The 15,275-nt window shown below is 45.9% G+C and overlaps 2 protein-coding genes across 2 annotated transcripts in view; both read left to right on the top strand.

Annotated features, from left to right (window-relative positions):
- Window positions 1-1,739: 1,739 nt before the first annotated feature.
- LOC309525818 (uncharacterized protein) overlaps window positions 1,740-15,275 on the top strand; it is a 106,673-nt gene continuing 93,137 nt past the window's right edge. The window contains exon 1 of the mRNA XM_082211417.1: window positions 1,740-1,935. The gene's annotated coding sequence lies outside the window, so the exon portion shown is untranslated. The remainder of the gene's footprint in view (window positions 1,936-15,275) is intronic.
- Window positions 2,276-7,206, top strand: LOC309527577 (uncharacterized protein; the record flags this gene model as incomplete). Its single annotated transcript, XM_082214402.1, has 2 exons — window positions 2,276-2,436; window positions 5,603-7,206. The coding sequence occupies exons 1-2, from the start codon at window positions 2,337-2,339 to the stop codon at window positions 7,204-7,206; spliced, it is 1,704 nt and encodes a 567-aa protein (XP_082070528.1). The 5' UTR covers window positions 2,276-2,336.

Genomic DNA, 15,275 nt, shown 5'->3' with positions numbered 1-15,275 from the left:
CCCCCTTCCAGTGGAGGAGCCCCTGCCAGGCCTCCCCCCCCCCCCGGGCAGACCCTCCTCCAGCCCAGAGCCTCAGGGGAAGCCTCTCTGGGCAGCAGGGGCCACGCCTGGGGCTCCTCCGTGGAGAAGAGGGGAGAGCCAGAGGGCTGAGCTGGCTGCACTGGGCTTGCCAGGGTTCAAGGGAACGGAGCTGCCTTCCTTGAGAGGAGAGGGGGGAAAGCCGCCTGAAGGACCCCAAGATCTTGTCCTGAAGGGGGTGAGGCGATGCAGGGAGGAGAAGGAGGGGGGGGGGCTCTGGGTGGCAGGTCTGCCAACCTTTCTCTCTCCGATCCCTGAGTGAGCTTTCAAGGATGTTCCCTGTCCTGGAGTTTCTCTGCAGCTGCTGCTGTTGCAGAATGTTTTATTTACCGTATTTTTCGCTCTATAACACGCACCTGACCATAACTCGCACATCGTTTTTAGAGGAGGAAAACAAGGGAAAAACATTCTGAATGAAACAGTGGATGTATCATTTTTGTGCTTCATGCTGTGGCCACAGACACGTGATCTGATGGTGAATTTGGGGTGACCCAATGCAAAAATCCTGAGAATCCCTGTGGATCCATGCTTTGTAACCACATTTTTGCACCATTGCAGCCCCAGGCAACAGTGAGTGTATGATTTTTGGGGGGCAGGCTGTAGCCATGGACATGCTATGTGCTCTGATGGTGAATTTGGGGTGACCCAATGCAAAGATCCTGAGGATCCATGTGGATCCATGCTTTTTAACCACATTTTAAGTGGGGAGGGAAGGAAAAACACAGAATGGACAAGGAGCACGAGAGGGGTGTGCAGAGAAGCAGCTGGCTAAGAGGGGTATAATGGGAGGGAGGAAAGGAAGGCAAAAGTTTTCCCTCACCTACCCACCCAAGCCAGCCAGCTCTCGCGCTCTCTCTCTCTCCCTCCCTCCTGCATGTTTTCAGCAGCTTTCCCCTCTGCTTTCCCGACACTCTGCTTTCCCCTCTGCTTGCCTGGAGGGGAGAGGCTTTCCCTGCTCTTTGTTCCGTTTGAGCAAACACAGCAAGGAAACAGAGGGGGTGGGCAGTAAGACCCTGAGGCAGAATGCAGGAAAGCAGCCGCTTCCTCTTTTCAGGTTTCCCTTCTCCAAGACTCCCGATTTGATTTTTGCCTGTTTTTTTTTGCCATTTGGCTCCAGGGACCACACATTCGCTCAATAACACGCAAAGACATTTCCCCTTCCTTTTTTGGAGAAAAAATCTGCGTGTTATAGAGGGGAAAATACGGTACATTAAACTTACAACTTCCACAGTGCGTAGGTAAAACTGGAACTCCCTCCCGCAGGAGCCAGGGATTGGAGAGACTTTTCTAAAGGGAAATAATCTATACATGGCAAGCATGATTGTGAATAATACTCTCTTAGAAAAATGTAAGATACAGAAGGGGATATTTATTTATGTATTATCAAGAAGAAAAAAGCAAGGATAAACGACACCTACTCCCCACCTTCTGGGACAAAAGAGGGATTATCAGTCATTGTGTGGCTCCTACTACTAACAGGGGACATTGGTGCTATCTCAAAATAGACTAGTTCTATCAAGCTACCCTAAGCCTTTGGGAATCTTGCCACAAGAGGAGCGTAAAGCTCACCTCTGGAGTTTTTGGAGGATATACATGCCTGTTGTTCTTAAGAACACTGCAGATTTAGGACATGTGGAAGATCTATACTTTGATTGCTTCCGTGCCAGGGTGGGGCCACATTTTGGGACTGTAGTCTTGCGAAAATGGCTCCTCTGCTTCCACATACAGATTTGGTCCCCGTGCAACTCTTGACAGAGGTGGATACGGCTACAACATCTGTCTGGCTTGTGATGAGAGAGCTCAAAGATTGTGAACAGGGCTCTCCATAGAAAGCACCTAGCATGGGGGCACCTACATGTAATATCTACTCTGCTATTTTCTGCCCATGCTCTGGGGTTTCAGTTTTCAGGCTTGCGGACAGGACGGTGACTGGTTTTTTTTACCAAGTTCTGTCAGTTATCCCCACTGAGTTCAATGGGATCTACTCTCAGGTCACTACTGTGCAGACCATGCCAGGCTTGCATATGGGGTGAGGAGCATACGGAAGAAATTGGAATCACTGGAGATGTTTAGAAATGGGGCTTCTCTTGAGAAGGGGCTGCCCCACTTATTCTTCTCCAGGGGCAGGAGAATATCTAGGGAAAGAGGATCCCTGCAGGGCCTCTGAGGCTCCCTTTGTTTCTTCCTCTCTCCTGCAGCTTGTTTTCGCTTCTTGACTGCTCAGGAAGGATGAAAGAGATCCTGCAAAGCTCATAAGGATGGAAGGGGGAAGATGGACGGTTGACCTGGTCAGGTTGTCTCCTGCATCCCTCCTCACAACCTCTGAGCGTTCCCTCCCAGGGACCTCTGAGAGATCTGGTGAGTTCCAGGGGAGGGGAGATGGGGACATGGATGGAACCGGAGAGGTATTGGGGCTTGCTCGGGGGGCACCATTTCGGGCTCCTCCACCTGCCTGTCTGCACCTTTGACATCTGCAGGCAATTTGAGCTAGGAATACATCACAGCTCCCCAACCACCGCAATGTATTGGCAGCTCAAAATGTCTAAAACCAGTACCGTGATTGAATGCTCTACCAATGTCAGACAACTTACCTATCCATCAGGCAGCACTAGAAGTCACGACTCTTGAAAGTAACCTGATTCTGGGCTTCTGATTTGTCTGCGAAGGGAAATGGCGAGGCAGTGCGAGTCCTCCGTCTAAAAGACGACTGTTACCGGGGCTTTTGAGCAGTGGGGGTGAGTGCCAGGGTTAGACACCCCCCCAAAAAGCCCCAAGGGTAGTGGGGTGTCGAGGGGACCAGCCGGGTGTGAAGAGGCTTGCCGTGATTCCCGGAGCCCTGACGCTGTATCGGCAGGTCAGCAACCACACTACCTGCGGTGTACGAGGCATCCATATCTTTCTGGTATAATTCCTCTGTGTATTCTTGCCACCTCTTCTTCACGTCTTCTGCTTCTGTTAGGTCCTTACCACTTTTGTCTTTTATTATGGTAATCTTTGTACGAAATGTTCCTTTCATATCTCCAATTTTCTTGAACAGACCTCTGGTTTTTCCTGTTCTATTGTTTTCCTCTATTTCTTTGCATTGCTCGTTTGAGAAGGCCTTCTTGTCTCTCCTTGCTATTTTTTGGAAATCTGCATTCAATTTCCTGTATTTTTCACTATCTCCCTCGCATTTTGCTTGCCTTCTCTCCCCCGCTATTTGTAAGGCCTCGTTGGGCAACCACTTTGCTTTCTTGCATTTCCTTTTCATTGGGATGGTTTTAGTTGCTGCCTCCTGTATAATGTTACGAGCCTCCAGCCATAGTTCTTTAGGCACTCTGTCCACCAAATCTAAATCCTTAAACCTGTTCCTCGCTTCCACTGTGTATTCATAAGGGATTTGATTTAGATTGTATCTTACCGGCCCAGTGGTTTTTCCTACTTTCTTCAGTTTAAGCTTGAATTTTGCTATAAGAAGCTGATGATCTGAGCCACAGTCAGCTCCAGGTCTTGTTTTTGCTGACTGTATAGAGCTTCTCCATCTTTGGCTGCAGAGAATATAATCAATCTGATTTTGATGCTGCTCATCTGGTGATGTCGATGTGTAGAGTCGTCTCTTGTGTAATTGGAAAAGAGTGTTTGTGATGACCAGCTTGTTCTCTTGGCAGAACTCTATTAGCCTTTGCCCTGCTTTGTTTGGAACTCTAAGGACCAACTTGCCAGTTGTTCCTTTTATCTCTTGATTCCCTACTTTAGCATTCCAATCCCCTATAATGAGAAGAACATCCTTCTTTGGTGTCATTTCTATAAGGTGTTGTAAGTCTTCATAGAATTGGTCAATTTCAGTTTCTTCAGCACCAGTGGTTGGTGCATAAACCTGGATTACTGTGATGTTAAAAGGTCTGCCTTAGATTTGTATCGAGATCATTCTATCATTTTTGAGATTGCATCTCAGTACAGCTTTCACCACTCTTTTATTGACTATGAGGGCCACTCCATTTCTTTTACGGGATTCTTGCCCACAGTAGTAGATATGATGGTCATCCGAACTGAATTCGCCCATTCCTGTCCATTTTTGTTCACTGATGCCCAGGATGTCAATATTTATTCCTGCCATCTCATTTTTGACCACATCCAACTTACCAAGGTTCACGGTTCTTACATTCCAGGTTCCTATGCAATATTTTTCTTTACATCATTGGACTTTCCTTTCGCTTCCAGGCATATCCGCAACTGAGCGACCTTTCGGCTTTGGCCCAGCCGCTTTTTCAGCTCTGAATATACTTGTACTTGTCCTCCGCTCTTCCTCAGTAGCATGTTGGACGCCTTCCGACCTAAGGTGCTCATCTTCCAGCGTCATAACTTTTATATGCCTGTTGTCTTTCTCCATGGAGTTTTCTTGGCAGGGATACTCGAGTGGCTTGCCGGTTCCTGCTCCAGGTGGATCACGTTTTGTCAAAACTCTCCACTATTACCTGTCCATCTTGGGTGGCCCTGCATGGCATAGCTCATAGCTTCTCTGAGTTATTCAAGCCCCTTCGCCACGGCAAGGCAGTGATCCATGAAGGGGGGAATAACTTTTTATTTGCTTTTAAAAACAAGGAGCATAGGACTAATATACAAATATGTAGACCAAGTATCTCTAGCATATGGTTCACCATTAGTGGTCAGTGTATGAGTTCTGGGTTCCTGAATCAGTTTAAATTGAAAGAAAAAAAGGGAAACAGGAGAGAACAGAGGACATTCAATATTGCATAGCCGAATGCCTAGTCAGTTGCTCTTGCGGCTGTTGTGTTTAGATCAAGTGTGAGTTAGTCACTTTTCCTCTTTTGTCACCAATGAAACAATACAGAGTTAGTCTACTCTTGAAAATGGGAATGGGGTTCAAACTGAAGAAAGTGATTTAGGTATAAATTAAAATTTAGACCAAATTTAGATTGAGGCAACAGCTGGTGGGGAGTGTGCAGGTGAAGAAGTTGCTGTTTGTTTCACAGACAATTTGCTGGATCTTGACCAGAGAGCTCTGCATAAGGAAGTCAAGGACGAGAATCGTGGGGTCATGTACCCTCTTGGTAACGCTTCCTGTTGGATCATAATATCTGTTTGAAATTAAGCGAGTAACTTTGAAAGTCCATACATACCTCTATGTGATGAACCTTCACTATTTAGATGGAGACCAACAGCATTCGGGATTCTAACATCCCCACCATGAACCCTGAATGGAGGGATATCCACTGTTTTCTCTGCAATTTTTTTCCTTCTAGTCATGCCTTTTAAAGAAATGACCAGGTTGTCTGAACTGGCCAGGCCTTCTTAAATGTCAGCCTCAGAGCTTTAAGAGAAATTGGAGATGGAGTGGATTCCAGGATTGAGCCAAACAAAATCTATCCCAGATAGAAACCAAGCAATATGTCAGTTAATACCAGCCAACAGTGAAAACTATAGTAAGGGCTCACATCTAAGTCTCTTCAGTTCCTCCTCTATCACAAGCATTCATTAACTTTGTTCTTCCTGAGGCTCTAATTAGCTTTTCTCTTAATTGTAGATGGTGATGAATTGGAAGGGAAGACCAAGGGGGACCACAATAGAATTCACATAGCAGAGAAGTCAGATAAATATACAAAGTGCAGAGAGAACATCTGCCAGAGCCCCCAGTCCACCTCACATAAAGGAAAGAGCTTTGTTCGGAGGGATAGAATCTCTTCACATGAAAGAACTAACAGTGGAGAGAAATTGTATCAGTGCAGAGAATGTGGGAAGAGCTTCAGTCACCGTCAGAATCTCACTTGCCATCAAAGAATTCATACAGGGGAGAAACCCTATCAGTGCTTGGAATGTGGAAAGAGCTTTCGTCACAGTTCCAGTCTCACTTCCCATCAAGGAATTCATAAAGGGGAGAAACCCTATCAGTGCTTAGAATGCGGAAAGAGCTTTAATCGGAAGGATGGTCTCAGTATCCATCAAAGAATTCATACAGGGGAGAAACCCTTTCAATGCCTTGAGTGTGGAAAGAGCTTTCGTCACAGTTCCAGTCTCACTTCCCATCAAAGAATTCATAAAGGGGAGAAACCCTATCAGTGCTTAGAATGCGGAAAGAGCTTTAATCGGAAGGATGGTCTCAGTATCCATCAAAGAATTCATACAGGGGAGAAACCTTTTCAATGCCTTGAGTGTGGAAAGAGCTTTCGTCACAGTTCCGGTCTCACTTACCATCAAAGAATTCATACAGGGAAGAAACCCTATCAATGCTTAGAATGCGGAAAGAGCTTCAGTCAAAGTTCCAATCTAACTATGCATCATAGAGTTCATACACGGGAGAAACCCTATCAGTGCTTGAAATGTGGGAAGAGCTTCAGTCACAGAGAGATTCTCACTTGCCATCAAAGAATTCATACAGGGGAGAAACCCTATCAGTGCTTGGAATGTGGAAAGCGCTTTAGTCAAAGTGCACATCTCACTTCCCATCAAATAATTCATACAGGGAAGAAACCTTATGAGTGCTTAAAGTGTGGAAAGAGCTTTTGTCGGAAGGATGGTCTCACTTCCCATAACAGAATTCATACAGGGGAGAAACCCCATCAGTGCTTGGAATGTGGGAAGAGCTTTCGTCAGAGAGGTAATCTCACTTCCCATCAAAGAGTCCATACAGGCGAGAAACCATATCAGTGCTTGGAATGCGGAAAAACCTTCAGTAAGAGGATACAGCTTACTTCCCATCACAGAATTCATACAGGGGAGAAACCATATCCATGCCTGGAATGTGGAAAGAGCTTCGGGTATATGCAGTGTCTTAGTTTGCATCAAAAACTTCATACGGGGGAGAAACCATATCAGTGCTTTGAATGTGGAAAGAGCTTCAGCCAGGGGGGCCATCTCACTTCCCATCAAAGAATTCATACAGGAGAGAAACCATATCAATGCTTAAAATGTGGGAAGAGCTTCAGTCTCAGGCACAATCTCACTTTGCACCAAAGAATTCATACAGGGGAGAAACCATATCAGTGCTTGGAATGTGGAAAGAGCTTCAGTATCAGGCACAATCTCACTTTGCACCAAAGAATTCATACAGGAAGGAAACCCTATCAGTGCTTGGAATGTGGAAAGAGGTTTCGTCACAGTTCCACTCTCACTTTCCATCAAAGAGTCTGAAGGGCAGCAGTTGAAGAAGGAGCAAAAAGGGTTTTCTTGTATGTGTGTGTTTCTTTGTGGCTGGTTAGCTGTTTTCCCTGTGTAAAGGTCAGAGGGGGCAGGGTTTCTGTTGAGGCAGGGGATTAGCTGTGGGAGGAGCTTATCAGAGTCTGAAGGGCAGCAGTTGAAGAAGGAGCAAAAAGGGTTTTCTTGTATGTGTGTGTTTCTTTGTGGCTGGTTAGCTGTTTTCCCTGTGTAAAGGTCAGAGGGGGCAGGGTTTCTGTTGAGGCAGGGGATTAGCTGTGGGAGGAGCTTATCAGAGTCTGAAGGGCAGCAGTTGAAGAAGGAGCAAAAAGGGTTTTCTTGTGTGTGTGTGTTTCTTTGTGGCTGGTTAGCTGTTTTCCCTGTGTAAAGGTCAGAGGGGGCAGGGTTTCTGTTGAGGCAGGGGATTAGCTGTGGGAGGAGCTTATCAGAGTCTGAAGGGCAGCAGTTGAAGAAGGAGCAAAAAGGGTTTTCTTGTATGTGTGTGTTTCTTTGTGGCTGGTTAGCTGTTTTCCCTGTGTAAAGGTCAGAGGGGGCAGGGTTTCTGTTGAGGCAGGGGATTAGCTGTGGGAGGAGCTTATCAGAGTCTGAAGGGCAGCAGTTGAAGAAGGAGCAAAAAGGGTTTTCTTGTATGTGTGTGTTTCTTTGTGGCTGGTTAGCTGTTTTCCCTGTGTAAAGGTCAGAGGGGGCAGGGTTTCTGTTGAGGCAGGGGATTAGCTGTGGGAGGAGCTTATTAGAGTCTGAAGGGCAGCAGTTGAAGAAGGAGCAAAAAGGGTTTTCTTGTATGTGTGTGTTTCTTTGTGGCTGGTTAGCTGTTTTCCCTGTGTAAAGGTCAGAGGGGGCAGGGTTTCTGTTGAGGCAGGGGATTAGCTGTGGGAGGAGCTTATCAGAGTCTGAAGGGCAGCAGTTGAAGAAGGAGCAAAAAGGGTTTTCTTGTATGTGTGTGTTTCTTTGTGGCTGGTTAGCTGTTTTCCCTGTGTAAAGGTCAGAGGGGGCAGGGTTTCTGTTGAGGCAGGGGATTAGCTGTGGGAGGAGCTTATCAGAGTCTGAAGGGCAGCAGTTGAAGAAGGAGCAAAAAGGGTTTTCTTGTGTGTGTGTGTTTCTTTGTGGCTGGTTAGCTGTTTTCCCTGTGTAAAGGTCAGAGGGGGCAGGGTTTCTGTTGAGGCAGGGGGATTAGCTGTGGGAGGAGCTTATCAGAGTCTGAAGGGCAGCAGTTGAAGAAGGAGCAAAAAGGGTTTTCTTGTGTGTGTGTGTTTCTTTGTGGCTGGTTAGCTGTTTTCCCTGTGTAAAGGTCAGAGGGGGCAGGGTTTCTGTTGAGGCAGGGGATTAGCTGTGGGAGGAGCTTATCAGAGTCTGAAGGGCAGCGGCGCGCGCCTAGCGGCGCGCGCAGTTATACCCATCTTTTAGATTTAGGGGAGCTAGTCTCAAACGTTTGTTGGGGGAGACCTAGGTTTTTTTTTGTGTGTGGGGGGGAAGTTATTTGTCCTGTCCTCAAGCTTTTTATGATGGAGGACCTCTGTAGCCACCCCCAACGACACGATCTCAAGATGGAAGGGGAGGGAACAGCTGCAGTCGCCTGTGATTCCTGCGCAATGTTTGCCATCTTGCCAAAGGTTGCAGGCAGCTTTACCTGCAGCAATTGCATGTTGATTGCCCTTTTAAAAGACAAAGTCCAGCAACTGGAGGAACGTGTAGCTACGCTCCAAAGAATTAGAGAGCTGGAGCTCTTCTTGGAAGCAACAGAGCACACCGTCTCCACCAGGGAGGAGACAGGGGACTCCCCTGAGAAGGAGGCTAGTTCACCAACACAGGAGCCAGATATATGGAGAAACGTGACTCAAAGAAGTAGGAGGCCCAGGGTTCACTCTGATTGTTTAGAAATACACAATCGCTTTGAGGTCCTCTCCCCTAGCATGGAAGACGAAGAGCAGACTCCATTTGAGGATCTCTCCCTCATTACAGTCGATCAGGTACATGAAGACGAGCAGCAAAGTCAGTCCTCAGGGAATGTGCAGGCGACCTTGGAACGGACAGCTCACGGAAGAACCCCGACCAAACCCAAGAGGAGGCGTGTAGTGGTGATAGGGGATTCCCTACTGAGGGGAACAGAAGCAGTGATCTGTGGGCCTGACAAGATGTCTCGGGAAGTGTGCTGTCTCCCCGGGGCTAAGATCCAAGATGTAACTGAACGACTGCAAGGAATCATAAAACCCACTGACGAATACCCCTTCCTCTTGGTTCATGTGGGAGCCAATGACACTGCAAGCAATAGCCTCCAGAAGATCAAAAGAGACTACGAGGCTCTCGGCAGGAAATTGAAGCAACTAAATGCACAAATTGTCATCTCGTCTGTCCTCCCAGTTGAACGACGTGGCCCAGGGAGAGAGGGGAAAATAGTGGAAGTGAACAGCTGGCTTCGCAAATGGTGTAAACAGGAACGGTTTGGATTCTTAGATCACGGACTGCAGTTTCTTGAAGATGGACTTCTGGCAAGTGATGGGCTGCACCTCACAACGGTTGGGAGAAATGTTTTTGCCAAAAATCTCAGAAACCTCATCAGGAGGGCTTTAAACTGACTAATGTGGGGGAGGGAGACAGTGCTCCTGAAGGTAGGAGTCTATCAATTAATGAAGATGATCATCCAAATGTCATAGACCAAATGGAGCAAACAGCACGCGGACCTAGTGGAGGGAGGAAAAAATCCTTAAATAAGAGACACGGGGGAATGATTAATGGACTTCAATGTCTGTACACTAATGCGCAAAGCATGGGAAATAAACAAGATGAGCTTGAGCTCTTGGTACAGCAAACTAAATATGACATAATAGGCATCACTGAAACCTGGTGGGATAAGTCCCACGATTGGAATGTAATAATGGAGGGATACAATCTATTTCAGAGAAACAGACCAGACAAGAAAGGAGGAGGAGTGGCGTTATATGTCAGGGGTGTGTATACCTGTGAAGAGATCCAAGATTTAGAACCTCAAAGCCAAAGTGAGAGCATTTGGGTCAAAATTAAGGGAGAGAAGAATAACAGAGACCTCATTGTGGGAGTTTACTATAGATCCCCAAGCCAAACGGAGGACATAGATGATGCCTTCCTGGAACAGATGGCCAAGCATGCAAAAGGAAGGGAGATAGTAGTAATGGGGGACTTCAATTACCCGGATATTTGTTGGACGTCAAACTCAGCCAAGAGCATAAGGTCAAACAGATTCCTCACTGGCCTTGCAGACAACTTCATTGTCCAGAAAGTGGGAGAAGCAACAAGAGGAACAGCCATTTTAGACCTGGTCCTAACCAATGTTGATGACCTGGTTAGTGGGGTAGATGTGGAAGGATCATTAGGTGCGAGTGATCATGCTCTTCTGAAGTTTACTATACAGCGGACAGTAGCAGCCAAGCATACTAGGACTCAATTTCTTGACTTTAAGAAAGCCGACTTCATAAAACTTAGGGAAGTGCTGGGTGAGATCCCATGGACAGCAATACTAAAAGGAAAGGGAGTTCATGATGGCTGGGAGTTTGTTAAGACGGAGATAGTAAAAGCACAACGTCAGGCAATACCAATGAGACGAAAACATGGAAGGTGCCTAAAGAAACCAGGGTGGCTATCTAAAGAACTTTTAACTGAATTAAGATTAAAAAAGGATGTGTACAAAAAATGGAAAAGGGGGGAAACCACCAAAGAGGAATTCAAACAAATAGCCAGCACGTGTAGACACAAAGTCAGAAAAGCTAAAGCACAGAATGAACTCAGGCTTGCTAGAGAGGTTAAAAGCAACAAAAAAGGCTTTTATGGGTATGTTCGTAGGAAAAGGAAGAACAAAGAAACAGTGGGGTCACTCAGAGGAGAAGATGGTGAAATGCAAACAGGGGACACAGAAAGGGCTGAACTCCTCAATGCCTTCTTTGCCTCAGTCTTCTCCGATAAAGAAGACAATGACCGACCTGAAGAATTTGAAGCAAATGATTCAGCAAAGGAAACACAGCCCAGAATAACTAAGGAGATAGTACAAGAATATTTGGCTAGATTAGATGTATTCAAGTCTCCAGGGCCAGATGAACTGCATCCAAGAGTATTAAAAGAACTGGCAGATGTGATCTCAGAACCACTGGCAGTCATCTTTGAGAATTCCTGGAGAACAGGCGAAGTCCCGGCAGACTGGAGGAGGGCAAATGTTGTTCCTATTTTCAAAAAGGGGAAAAGAGAGGACCCAAATAATTACCGCCCAGTCAGTCTGACATCAATAGCAGGGAAGATTCTGGAGCAGATCATTAAGCAAACAGTCTGTGAGCACCTAGAAAGGAATGCTGTGATCACCAATAGTCAGCATGGATTTCTGAAAAATAAGTCATGTCAGACTAACCTGATCTCGTTTTTTGACAGAATTACAAGCCTGGTAGATGAAGGGAACGCAGTGGATGTAGCCTACCTTGATTTCAGCAAAGCATTTGACAAGGTGCCCCATGATATTCTTGTAAAGAAGCTGGTAAAATGCGGTCTTGACTATGCTACCACTCAGTGGATTTGTAACTGGCTGACTGACCGAACCCAAAGGGTGCTCATCAATGGTTCCTCTTCATCCTGGAGAAGAGTGACTAGTGGGGTGCCACAGGGTTCTGTCTTGGGCCCGGTCTTATTCAACATCTTTATCAACAACTTGGATGATGGACTCAAGGGCATCCTGATCAAATTTGCAGATGACACCAAACTGGGAGGGGTGGCTAACACCCCAGAGGACAGGATCACACTTCAAAACGACCTTGACAGATTAGAGAACTGGGCAAAAACAAACAAGATGAATTTTAACAGGGGGAAATGTAAAGTATTGCACTTGGGCAAAAAAAATGAGAGGCACAAATACAAGATGGGGGACACCTGGCTTGAGAGCAGTACATGTGAAAAGGATCTAGGAGTCTTGGTTGACCACAAACTTGACATGAGCCAACAGTGTGACGCGGCAGCTAAAAAAGCCAATGCAATTCTGGGCTGCATCAATAGGAGTATAGCATCTAGATCAAGGGAAGTAATAGTGCCACTGTATTCTGCTCTGGTCAGACCACACCTGGAGTACTGTGTCCAGTTCTGGGCACCACAATTCAAGAAGGACACTGACAAACTGGAACGTGTCCAGAAGAGGGCAACCAAAATGGTCAAAGGCTTGGAAACGATGCCTTATGAGGAACGGCTAAGGGAGCTGGGCATGTTTAGCCTGGAGAAGAGGAGGTTAAGGGGTGATATGATAGCCATGTTCAAATATATAAAAGGATGTCACATAGAGGAGGGAGAAAGGTTGTTTTCTACTGCTCCAGAGAAGCGGACACGGAGCAATGGATCCAAACTACAAGAAAGAAGATTCCACCTAAACATTAGGAAGAACTTCCTGACAGTAAGAGCTGTTCGACAGTGGAATTTGCTGCCAAGGAGTGTGGTGGAGTCTCCTACTTTGGAGGTCTTTAAGCAGAGGCTTGACAACCATATGTCAGGAGTGCTCTGATGGTGTTTCCTGCTTGGCAGGGGGTTGGACTCGATGGCCCTTGTGGTCTCTTCCAACTCTATGATTCTATGATTCTATGAATTCATACAGGGGAGAAACCCTTTCAATGCCTTGAGTGTGGAAAGAGCTTTCGTCACAGTTCCACTCTCACTTTCCATCAAAGAATTCATACAGGGGAGAAACCCTTTCAATGCCTTGAGTGTGGAAAGAGCTTTCGTCACAGTTCCACTCTCACTTTCCATCAAAGAATTCACCCAGGGGAGAAGCCCTATCAGTGCTTGGAATGTGGAAAGAGCTTTCGTCAGAGGGGTGATCTCACTTCCCATCAAAGAGTCCATACTGGGGAGAATCCATATCAGTGCTTGGAATGTGGAAAGCGCTTTAGTCAAAGTGCACATCTCACTTCCCATCAAAGAGTCCATACATGCGAGAAACCATATCAGTGCTTGGAATGTGGAAAAAGCTTCACTAAGAGGATGCACCTTACTTCCCATCACAGAATTCATACAGAGGGAAAACCAAAAAAAGAAAAATAATAACGCAAACATTATTGAACAACCCTTACAAAACACATTTGTATAGAAAAGAGAAAGGGCATGGGAAAATAACTAAAAATACCCTTTATCACATTTGTATCATATCATTTGTCAACACATAGAAAGGCAGGCTCCCCCAGCGCTCCCCTGGGTGCCCCCTCTTCTCCCTGTCTCCCACCCTGAGTGATCGTTCCACTCTAGCAATAATTACTCAGAATATGCACTCCTGGATAAACCCACCTGTATTTAGTATCCAGCCTTTTCCCTCCCCCTTAGCAAGATGGCACTTTCCCTACATTCCCCCCCCAGCCCAATCTTCAAATCTTAACCACTAAGACAATGCAATATGACTCTTATTATGATTGTCTAATAATCCAAATTAGTATTTCTCCAGTTTCTAGGTCCAGTTTCTATAAAGCTTTATTAAAGCTGTTCCAACAAATCTCAGTCAAGTCACAGTCCAAAATTATTGTCCTTCTTAATGTTCATCCAATCCTGCTTCCTCTTCTTTTACTAATCTTCTTTCCTAATCCACTGGGGGTGGGGAAGAATGCATATTAAATCCCTTTCCTCATACGAGATCATAGCTTGTGTTATGAACAGTTTCAGGAGTTGCACTGCATCCCCTTTTGCTGGATGTACCTTTTTCTCTGCCGATAATTCCCACACCAGCTCATCCCAACGCAGTCTTGTCTTTTCATGGAGCTCTTTCTCTCTCCTCCTGGTCTTCCCTCACCTGCTCTACAGATCCTTCTGCCACTCCCAGGGACTCCTTTCCAATGACTCCCAGCTTATGACCCACACATTCACCTCAGTCCCTTTTTCTGGAACCCGTCTTGGTCTTCAATGCCAAGGTGCTCCATGTCTGAATGGAGAGCAGAGCTGCAGAAGCTTGTTTGGAGTGGATGCATCTGGTTCTCCATAAATCAGGCAGAGGCAAAGTTCATTGGCAAAAGAAGAACTTTCTACTAAAGGTTTTTCAGCTTTGTTACAGAGCAAAGCTTCAGGGGACTTAGCAGATGTGAAAGTTAGAAAATGAAAGTAAGAAAGAGAAACCAGCCCACTGAGCTCACAGATTTATCTTTCTGGCTCTGTGTGACCTTGAGATAACAAAACACAAATCATAATAAATCCAGTTGCCTCAGCAGAAAAGGACAAAACCTTCTGGAAGGAACCAGTGTTTTCCAGTATTTTTGGATTCCGCCCTCGGGATTTTATCTGTGACATTTTGTTCCACTGCCAGAAAAGCATCTTTAGCTCCCTAGTTCCTGTGGCAACACTTTGGTCCAAGTTTCAAACTTTTTAAATTAGCACGGTGGTTAGCTTGTTGCAGGCTTGTTAAGCCTCTTTGAATATAGGGTTTCTGGTAAGATCCCTTCTACTCCCTCATAAAAAGACACGACACAATCTTGTTAAAGTCAATATAAAAGTAGTTTACTCATTCAGTTCACAGATGCATCCCTGAAGGCAGACTTGGGTTACAAAAGTGTCTAACTATATGAACTATCCCATAAGGGTGTTAGTCCCAAGTGACTGCAACTGAGCTGTCACTTCTCCTAACATATAGAAAGACAAAATGGAGAAAAAGATCAGAACGTGGAGGACATGTGCTCCTCTACCCAGAATAGGTCACACCTACTTCAAGTCACATGTAGTGGAAGTCTGTCCCAGCTCAGGAGGAAACAGGAAGTTTTCTCCTGAGTAGTAGAAAACATCCCCAAATATGTCCACTGTAGAAATGTTGTACTTGACTGCTATAAGTTTCACATCCCACAGGAAGGGAGCCTGGGTGTCACCGGGTCCTGCCCCCTGCAAGTCAGGAATCTCGTCCAAGACAGATGGTCATCCAACCTCTGCTTTAAAAACTCCATGGAAGGAGAGTCCAGCACCTACCAAGGGAGTCTGTTCCACTCTGGAAGAACTCTTCCTGTCCTAAAGTATTTCCTGAGGTTTAGCTGGAATCTCCTTTCTTGTAACTTGAAGGCATTGCTCCATCCTGAACACCTTGC

This window comes from Podarcis vaucheri (genome assembly GCF_965113315.1).
Source record: "Podarcis vaucheri genome assembly, chromosome: 2".
NCBI lineage: Eukaryota > Metazoa > Chordata > Lepidosauria > Squamata > Lacertidae > Podarcis > Podarcis vaucheri.
The sequence above is the reverse complement of the archived record's forward strand: the minus strand, read 5'-3'. Positions and strand labels throughout refer to the sequence as shown.